The sequence below is a fragment of the Marmota marmota genome, unplaced genomic scaffold, assembly GCF_001458135.2.
Source record: "Marmota marmota marmota unplaced genomic scaffold, marMar, whole genome shotgun sequence".
Taxonomy (NCBI): domain Eukaryota; kingdom Metazoa; phylum Chordata; class Mammalia; order Rodentia; family Sciuridae; genus Marmota; species Marmota marmota.
Window position 1 is genome coordinate 6,227,047 of NW_025999968.1, and position 10,184 is coordinate 6,237,230.

At 35.1% G+C, this 10,184-nt stretch overlaps 2 protein-coding genes across 11 annotated transcripts in view; both read left to right on the top strand.

The window, feature by feature from the left end:
• Positions 1 to 7,976, top strand: part of Spice1 (spindle and centriole associated protein 1) — a 58,955-nt gene extending 50,979 nt beyond the window's left edge. For all 9 annotated transcript variants that reach the window (XM_015478506.2, XM_048803296.1, XM_048803295.1 and 6 more), the window contains 4 exons: positions 1,789 to 1,972; positions 4,314 to 4,416; positions 5,410 to 5,497; positions 6,808 to 7,976. In XM_015478506.2, the coding sequence (XP_015333992.1) occupies positions 1,789 to 1,972; positions 4,314 to 4,416; positions 5,410 to 5,497; positions 6,808 to 6,861 (429 nt within the window). In that variant the 3' untranslated portion in view covers positions 6,862 to 7,976. The remainder of the gene's footprint in view (positions 1 to 1,788; positions 1,973 to 4,313; positions 4,417 to 5,409; positions 5,498 to 6,807) is intronic.
• Positions 7,977 to 9,362: 1,386 nt separating this feature from the next.
• The window catches only part of Cfap44 (cilia and flagella associated protein 44), a 108,701-nt gene continuing 107,879 nt past the window's right edge, over positions 9,363 to 10,184 (top strand). Inside the window, exon 1 of one of the 2 annotated variants that reach the window (XM_048803299.1) lies at positions 9,363 to 9,645. The gene's annotated coding sequence lies outside the window, so the exon portion shown is untranslated. The remainder of the gene's footprint in view (positions 9,646 to 10,184) is intronic. The other variant, XM_048803298.1, reaches the window with a different exon arrangement.

Sequence of the window (10,184 nt, forward strand, 5' to 3'; positions counted from 1 at the left end):
GGGGGGGGGGGGGTCTTGCTTAAATGTGGTTTCTGGATGAGCAGGACTAGGGTAGGACCTGTGAATTTCTAATAAGTTTCTAAATGATGCTAATGCTGCCAGTCCAGGTGTTCTATTTTGAGAAGCAAAATTCTGCATGTTATAGTACAGGAATTTTATAAGTAAAATAAACTTCATGGGCTAACCTGTAACTTAAACCTTCATTTCATTATTTGTGGGGAGAAAAGGGACTCTTAAGTTCCAACTGGGAGTGTTTATAACACACCTTCTTGTACAGTTCCCCATGATAACATATATTTTGTTTTATCAATTTTTGAGCCAAAGTATCTTCTATGTGGGTTCTAATGGGAGCAGTACAATGTTTTTTGCATTGGGAAGGACATAAGCATCCTTATTATGAATTAGGGACTCCTGAGGTGGCTGTGTCTGTGTTTTAAAAGTAATGGATTGAGGGCTTTGGTGGGCAAGGAAGGGAGAGGTGAGTGTAGGGGCCACATCTGACATCCCTGGCTCATGGGGAATAAGGAGAATGTGGAACTGAGCCACAGAAGAAGTCGTCAGAGCTGGGGTTGGTGGTGCACATCTAGAATCCCAGATGAGGTAGGAGGATTGCAAATTTAAGACCAGCCTCAGCAATGCAATTTAGGCTCTAAGCAACTTAGTGATGACTCTTTCTCAAAAAAATAAAAAGAGGTGGGCACGTAGTGCAGTGGTAAAACACCCTTAAGTTTAATCTCCAGTACTAACAACAACAATAACCAAAACAAAAAAAGTAGTCAGAAGTGACTGGTAGATGAGGAGCCAGAAAGGGGTTTTAGGAATAGGAAGTAGCCATTGGTACAGGTCTAAGAACAAACTGCCTCAATTTTGAGTAATTGTTTGCAGAGTTTTGAAGATTATTTGAAATAGGTAACTCTTGGTTTAAACATGATAGCACAGTTATATATTGAGCTTGTGTCCTTTCCTATTTAGAATATACATCAGTCTAGAAAAGACAATCTATTATTGTTGCCCACACCACCTTCTTTTGTTTTAATTGAAAATACAACATGATCTTTAATCATGCTGATTTACTTATTATTTTTTTAAACTAATAGACAAGCTAAAATTTAGGAAATTCTATTAGGGATTGCTTTTTCCCAAAGGAAAGTATTTAATTAAGTGACATTATTGTGAAATTATTGTGAATGATATAAATATACTTCTCTTGGGAGTTTTCAGATTGAACTTAATGTTACATTCCTTTCCAATTACAACTATTCTTGAATCAGTTATCCTAAGCTAAAAGTGGTCAGAAGGAGTAACTGGGTTCTCAGAATCTTTGTCAAATAATTCACTTTGCGTGTTTGAAGATTGTAATTGTAGAAACAGCTGTTTCAAATAAAGCAGATCCTCCTTTGTAATGTGTCCAACTTCAGATCTGTCATCAATAGGTGTGTGGCATTTAGCTTACTAGGAGTTATCTCTTTGCTCATGTGATTTCTTGTGCAGCTCAGCAAATACTAAGAGATGCAGGGAAGCTTTGTCAAACAGACTGTGTGTTCAGACATAGGTACTGGAGGAGGGTATATGTGGTAATAGTAGTAGGAGGTTTAGCATCCTTTTACTTTAGTCCTAATTCTTCAATTAAAGGATTTGTAAATTCTATTGCTTTCCCACTATTCACATTTGTATATAGCAAGGCTAAGAACATTAACTGGCTTACACTTGATAGAAAAATTAAAATAGTGTGGATTTTTTTTTCCATGTTGAATTTATACCTTTTTTTTTTTTCTTTTTCCCCCAAAGACTTTTCCAGTAGCACAATCTCAAGCACCCAGTAGCATGGAGGAACGGATTGCAGAATTGAATCGACAGAGTATGGAGGCTCGGGGGAAACTACTACAGTTGATAGAACAGCAGAAGCTTGTTGGTTTGAATCTCTCCTCTCCAGCAGTATCACCTGTTCAGTCGCCTCGCAGAGCATGGACTGGTTGGTCACACATTCATGATTTATAAACTAGAAATAGGAAGGTTTTTACTTTACTAATTTTACAAGTTTGTATTGAACCAAAAGAAATCTTCAATTTCATACCAAAAGAAACAGGCTTGTTTGTGTCAGAGTGTAAGTGACAGAGATAGGACTAGAAAGCAGGTCTCCTGATCTTCTTTAGCTCATTTGATCTTTGGTGTTTGAGTTCCTAAGTTGCTCTACTTCTAGATGAGATTCATTATGGTATAAGATTCACTTAGCACATACACTGTAGCTAATTATAAAATATAAGCATCAAAATTATAACTTAAAATTTCATTAACATCAGATTACAAATTAATGTTCTGTTAAAACCATTAAAACATTTTCATTTGTTAATTTAAAAACTTTCGGTTCTCTTGTTACATTTAGGAATGTGAAAAGCTAGAGGGAACTCTGAATAATAGAATAGTAATTTAAAAAGTTATCATAGCATTCCCATTGAAAAATGATACTGAGGAAATGAAGTAGATCTCAAGTTGGTTTTTAGCCAGAATTTCATTTAAGACCCTGAAGGAATGGAGCTACTTGAAGAGCATAGAGGATGATTTAGGTCCAGAATAAGAGAAGATTCTAATTATCAGGAATAGAAAAAGCTCTATCAGTGAAGTGCTCCCTAAGGTGTGCAAACAGGTGTTTTAGAGGACTCCTTTGTCTTATGCTAGATTGAAATAGGTTACCTTTAGGGCATCTGCCAGTAAGAATTTTTGCCTCAATTATAAATTATTTCTTTTTGAAATAATTTTCTAGAAAAGCAGATTTTCTGGAAAGTACTGGAAAATGATGAGTAATGCATTTCCCAGGGTCCTTCCTCTTTCTCTAGGCTTCTTCACATGTCAGCCTTGTATTCTAGTCTTTATAGTTTTGAAGTCTAAAACCAAATTTTGATTAGAATAAACAAACTTTTCAAACTACTATGTGCCTGCCACTTGGGTCTTGAATATTCAGATATTCAAGTTGGGGAACAGGCAACAAACAAACAACTAAATAAGTGAGATAATGTCAGTACTGAGTACAATGAAGAAACATAAAGCAGATCACTTTTAAGAATAATTTTGTGATTAAATATGACATCTTTGTCTTATAATTCTATAAGGTTAAAAATGCCTTTATTATCTCATCTAGAACTCAACACAGCTTAAGTGTAGATAGGGCTGTTATTATGCCAATTTAATAAGTAAGCTGAAGTACACAAAGTTTAAGTGATCTGTCTGAAGTTCGCAAATTGTGGATTTGTGTCTGTGTTCTTTTCATTCCAGTGATTATATCTCAGGTGTTTGTTTTTTTTTTTGTAAGTAAAATTCTTAGTTGCATAGGAATCTCTCTGGGATATCCTGATAAAAATAAGAATAAATAATTATGCCATGAAAAAAGAAGTTTGATTTTTTTTAGGGAAACTAAGGAACATTTTATAAAATAAAATAGGGCTTTTTATTACCTCTTAATGCCATGAAATCACTAGTTTTAAGTATTGGTTCACAGGAGCCTCTCTGAAACTGCCTGGGATGGACATAAAGTCTTTCACCAGTAAATATGTAATAAATGTTTGTTAATCGAGAACCTACTTTTGAAATATTGAAAATGTACATTAATTATACTTACTTTTGGCAGTATGAGCTTCTCAGTCAGTTTCCGCCCTCCAATGTTAGTGTTGTCAACAACCATAATACTGTTATAAATTTAAAAGATTGAAATTTTTACTAAATGATTTCAGAAATTTTTTTCCCTTTTTCTTTCTTTTTTAGGAAAATTTTTTTTTAAAAAAGCTCTTTTTGAAAAAGATCTCAAATTCTTTAGGGCTAGCTTTTCTGTTTTTTGCTTCCAGATCTGACATGATACCATGTGTCTGAAGATTCTGGCTCTCCATGAACTGACATGCTCCTGAATTGACACTGTAACTAAGTTTCTTGTCTCACAGCTCATTTAAAAAAAAAAAAAAAAAAATCTTTCAAGTGTGTACCTGTGGGGCATAGTGATAAGAATGTGGAAAGAAATTCCCAAATGTTAATAACATTTGGAAAAAAAATCTTTTTTTTTTTCTTTTGAGTGTACCAGGGATTGAACTCAGGGGCACTCAACCACTGAGCCTCATCCCCTACTCTGTTTTGCATTTTGTTTAGAGACAGGGTTGCTTAGCACCTTGCTTTTGCTGAGGCTGGCTTTGAACTTGCAATTTTCCCATCTTAGCCTCCCAAGCCACTGCGACTATAGGCATGCACCACCATGCCTGGCAGAATTGAGAAAAATTTTTATTTTACCTTATTGAAAGTTAATGAAAATAGTATTTACTTTTATATTTTAGAAGGAGGGAAGAGGACCATTGAGGTATCTATTCCAGGAGCAGAAGCCCCAGAAAATACAAAATGTGATACTATCTCTCCTCTCAGTGGGATAAGTACAAGAAGGTAAGTTACTGCATGAATAGTTACTTTGAAAAAATTAAGAATGTGGTTTGTGTTTTATTCTCTTTGTGAGAAAAGGATGTGTATAATATGTGGCTTAAGTTCAGACTCACTCATGTAGAGCAAGTAAAGTAATTAAAGAGAATTTGGGGGCAATAAAATGAATGAGGAATAAACTTTTAATTAAGTAGATCATGGGTTGGCTACTGAAAACAAACATGGGCTTACACATATGTAGAGTATTTATGAGTTATGATTTAGGAGGTATATATGAAGGTAGTATATGACAGGGTGGTTAAATTAAACAGTAGTATCTTCCTCCTTTATAGTGGGTGAAACTGAAGCTCACAGAGCTAATTGGGTGGGTTGCCTAGATGGGCCCGATGGTTGGTAATTGGTGACACAGAAAGTCTTCTGTCTCTACTCCACATCTTCACTATTGTACTGTACTGCTTCTGTTCTCATTGCTCTTTACTGTTTTGGCCTTCTTCCCCTCCACTGCACAACAATTTTTCATCTTTAGTGTTAAAAACTTATTTGTATATTATTGTAATAGCATATACATGTCATTATACAGTTGTCAAAATCCACAGAATGTACTATACAAATAGTAAACCTCATGTAAATTATGGATTTTAGTTAATATCTTATCAATATCAGTTGTAACGATAGATGTGCCACATTAATGCTACATTCTAATAATAGAGGAAACTGTGTTTGTTGGAAGTGGGGTGAGGATGGTACTTGGCAGCTTTGTATTTTCCACTCAATCTTTTTGTAAACCTAAAGCTGCTGTAAAAAAATAAATTCCATTAGTTAAGGAAAAAAGGAGTTATATGTTGGTGATATTATGTTATAAATAACTTACCTTATTTGAACCTAAGTTATTCATTCCTTTTCAAGTTTTTGTCAGGATTGAGAATTGTTATTGTTTTCATAATTTATTAAGTTTATTAATAATATCTCACTCTCTGTCACTTTATTTTTCATAAATAGATCTTCAGGGGCAACTAGTAACTCTTGTTCTCCTTTAAATGCCACCTCAGGAAGTGGGCGATTCACACCTGTTCTTCCAAGAACAAAGGTAAATTATAAAATGTCTTTGTAAAATACATGTAGGGATCAAGAGTGAGGGTAGAAGATGACTAATTTTGCTGTTTTCCAATCTCAGTTGTCATTTCTGTTATCCTAAAGATGATATAAATTCTCAGAAGAAATTCTATAATTTACCTTTATTAGAAAAACAACAAACCATATATTTGTTTTGCTTTCCAGGGTAACTAAGGAATAAGATAAAATTCAATAGGATTTCAACAGTCCTTAAAGACTGGATATTACTGATTTCAGGTAGAGCTTCCCAAATATTGTAGAAGGACATCCAGGTGTGCCTTGAATGGGTTGTGGGTACACCAGAATATTGGTTCCCCAGTTGTTCCTGTGTCTAGGTAGAATATGGTATAACAGAGACCTGGTTCAGGCACTTAACAAGCCATATCTGAGTGTGATCCTAGTTAAACAGGTTATGGTTCAAAAGATAAATAAATGTTTTATGTAGTCTTCATGTTTCAGTTTACTACAGGAATGTTTAGAAGCTTGAATTTTTACAAAAGGTGTTTTTATTTTTCTGTGTTGATAATGCAGTAAAATATAGTTCCTTTCAGTGTTTAGTCATAGAAAATTATGAGATAGTCTTTAAAATTATAAAAATGACTTTTGCTGACTTGAGCCAACAACTGTCTATGGGGGGAATCTTTGTTATTATTAACTTCAGTAATCAGAACAAAGAATGGATGCTTACAGCCCCCACATTGATTGATAGGCTTAGCTACCACAGTTGCCTAGCACTAAAATTTTTGTCTTTTTCTATTATATTCTAAAAAAGTTTTAAAATTAACTATTTTACGTAATTTATTCTTATTAGTTTCTGGAACTTAGTAACACTTAATTTACTAAGATGAAATAACCTTTTAAAAAATAATTAAAATTATAACCAAGATTCACATAAAATATTAGACTTAACTTTTTTTAAAAATGAGAACTCTTGGGGCTGGGGTTGTAACTCAGTGGTAGAGCTCTTGCTCACTCTATGTGTGAGGCACTGGGTTCAATCCTCAGCACCACATAAAAAATAAATAAAATAAAGGTATCATGTCCATCTACAACTTAAAAAAATACTTCTTATTTTAAAAAAAATGAGGACTCCTAAATCAATAAGGAGGTCTGTTGATCAGTGGTCAGTTATTTGGTGGTGAATAAAAATTGCCAATAATAATTTAATTTCTAGTACCATTTAATGACTTTGTTGTATATACTTGTTCTAAATGATCTGTATATCTTGAGTTGTCTCATGTTTCTGGTTATCTTCTAAATCTTTTCTGTATCTTTGTTCAACAGATTGAGAAACAAAATGAAGAAGGCTGGTTTGCTCTTTCTACTCATGTGTCATAAGTGAGGTTGAAATTGCATTTTACAGAGTTTGTACTCAGTAATTTATTCTTGGCCTTCCACAGTCCTTTCCCTGCTCCTGCTTTCAAGTTTTTATGTACTTCTTCAGATTAAACCTACAGAGATCCTGTGAATTGATACTAATACAACAGAGAAAATTTTATTTTAATTTTTTAGCTTTTCAAATAGATTTTCAACAGCCAGCCAATGTATAATTCCCTGTGAATAAAATTTTGATTGTAGGGAAATTAAAGTTTTATTTTCTAATAACTTCTTAAGTACTTTAAGGTTTTCTGTTTTTTTAAGCAATTCATTTTTACCTGGTACTATCATCTTGAATCCGATTTTGTTGTTGTTTACTGAAGCTTAAATGTTGATATATTTCATTTTTCTTTTTCTTGAAGAAATTAGTTGCTTTGCATGTAACATACAATAGGATACTTCTATTAGAATCTGGCATTGAGAAAATGTAACACTTTCTTTTGGTTTCTTTTTTGGTGGGAATATATTGCTGTCTATCACCTTTTACAAGTGGAATAGACAGCTTTTTAAAATAGGTATGGGAAGGCTGAGGATGTGGCTCAGTGGGAAACCCTGAGTTTGAGCCCCAGCACCACAAAACATTTAAAAAACAGAATTAAAAAAAAAAATAGGTATGAAAGTGTTTGTATTTGCTTAAGCAGGTAAGACTGGATGTATTATTTAATTTTTAAAAGTGAAAAATCAATAATGATAATGTACATAAAATAAATAATGATCATAGAGCTCAAATGTCTAAAGGTAGAAACATTGATTCAATGGTCTATTTAGTGTTTGAAACAGAATTAAATAAAAACACTTGTCATTAATTTTCTTACCCCAGAATCCAAGCAGATTCATTCAGAATAGGTTTTTCTTTCAGGCACCTGTTTGGTTCTCAAATATTGGTTTCTGTTTTCAACTTGAGTGAAGTGGGACCAGGGAAGGGCAGCACATTGAAACTACCAGGGGAATTTTCTCTGACAACACCTTTCTGCCCTCTGAATTGTAAATCTCTGTCCTAGGAATTGCCCCATGCAACTTTTTACCTGGACCTTTTTATTGTTATGGCAAAAATAAAATTATTTTCTGAAGCACTATGGATTTATTTATGTGATGTCATCTGTATTAATTTGCATTATTGCAGATTATTCCATCATTTGCACATTTTGAAACTCGGTAATTAATTATATACCTGTCAGTGACATAAGCCATTTTAGTGTTACTCTTTATCAAAATGATCTGCTTGCTTCATGAATATATTCTTTTTAAAAAATATGTTTATTGGTATATTTTTGTTATGCATAATGATGGTATTTGTTGTAAATTCATATATGCACACAATATAATAATACAATTTGGCCAGACATTCCCCAGTACTTCTCCCCTCCCTCCCTACCTCTTGCCCCCTGATCCTTTTCCTCTACTGATCTCCCTTTCACTTTTCATGAGATCCCTGCCCCCCACCCACCTTACTTTTCCTTTTTCCTCTATTCCACATATGAGAGAAAAACATATGACCCTTGACTTTCTGAGTTTGGCTTATTTCACTCAACATACTTGTCTTTAGTTTCATCCATTTTCCTCTAAATGACATAATTTCATTTTTCTTTAGGGCTGAATAAAACTTGTGTGTATATGTATATATATATATGTATATATGGTGTATATATTATCACATTTTCTTTATCAATTCATCTGTTGGTGGATACTTAGGCTGGTTCCATAGTTTGGCTATTGTGAATTGTGCTACTATAAACATAGGTATGCATCTATCACAATAGTATGATTGATGACTTTATTTCTTTAGGATAAATACTAAAGAGCATGGATAGCTGAGTCATTTGGTAGTTCCATGACCATTCTTTTGAGGAACTGATTTCCATGGTGGTTGTGCCAATTTACAATCCCACCAAAAAAAAAAAAAAAAACAGTATAAAAGTGTTTTTGTTTTTCTCCACATCCTCTCCAGCATTTATTATTATTTGTGTTCTTGATGACTTCCATCATGAATGCATTCTTTTGATATGGATTTCCCTTAATGTTTTCCAACTGATTAGCACTTATTTTAAACCCGAAAAGCCATTGTTCTCAATTTGGGAAGCATTTTAAAAATACCAAATGACACCTGTGAGTAGAGCCTATATGCTTAGTTTCCATCACCCCTGAAGTAGGAGCCCAAAACATAAGATCTTATCCACTCCTTTAAATAGCCCATAGAGATAATACAAGTAGGGTTTAAAAACAAAACACACAGGCACACACTCACCCGCCCCAGGGATTTATCTCTGCTATTGATGCTGCGGGCAAACCTCCTTCTGTCGTCCTAGGAACCCCCCTTCCTGCCTTTACACATTTATTTTTAATTGGTAAATAATAGTCTAGGACCCTTAAATTCGAAATTAAAATTTACCAACACAGACCGCTGTTCAATCGAGGCCCCTTTAGGCCATTTTGGAATAGGGGGCAGTTATTTTCGAACGTTTCAAAAGTCATTGGTCAACATGACACCCTTTAGGAGTTAATTGGTAGAATGCCGGGCTTATCTGTCTTGCTTTGAGCCAACCTGCGGCGAAACACTTTCCTTTACTGAACTGGGCTGCCTACAGCAGCGCGCGGAAACTCGCCCTAAGCCTGTCACTGGACAGCGCATGCACCTTTAGGTCGGCCCGGGGGCGGGGCGGGAGCGTTGCCATAGTAACTACAGTAAACGAAGGCCTTGTGTGGGTGCAAGGGAGAAAACAGCAGCAGCGGTGAGGACCTCGGGTGGTAAGTTTGTACGACAAACTGCTGCTCCCAGGACTTTTCCCTAAAATTACTTAGCGACCTGCAATGCAGAAGTCCAAGCCCCACTTGGACTTCTTTTACGCTGAACAAGTGTTTTCCAGGTTTTGCTGAAACACGTTCCTTGGTCCTTCCTGCGGTAGATCAACAAACATTTGACACCCCGTGGGCACCGATCCTGCCGGGAAGGAGCTCGCAATCTGGCCTTGAGAAAGCCTAGCAGGCAACAGCAGTAAGGGTTAGACTAGGCTAAGCCAGAAGCATCGAATCTGGTGAAATCTAAGGACTCTGGGGTCCAAGCAAAGTCATCTCTCCCCATACACATCTGTGTGTGATACTTGGCAAATTGACCCCTCTGCCCTTCACTTTTATCCTCTGTATAGAGAAAGATGGTAATGCTTACCTCATGGGCTTCTTGTTATAAATAGGATAATGCAGGCTAAGTGCTTAGCACCAGCCCAGCACATAGTGGGTGCACCACAGACACTTGCTGAATTAATACCAAAAAAAAAAAAAAAAAAAAA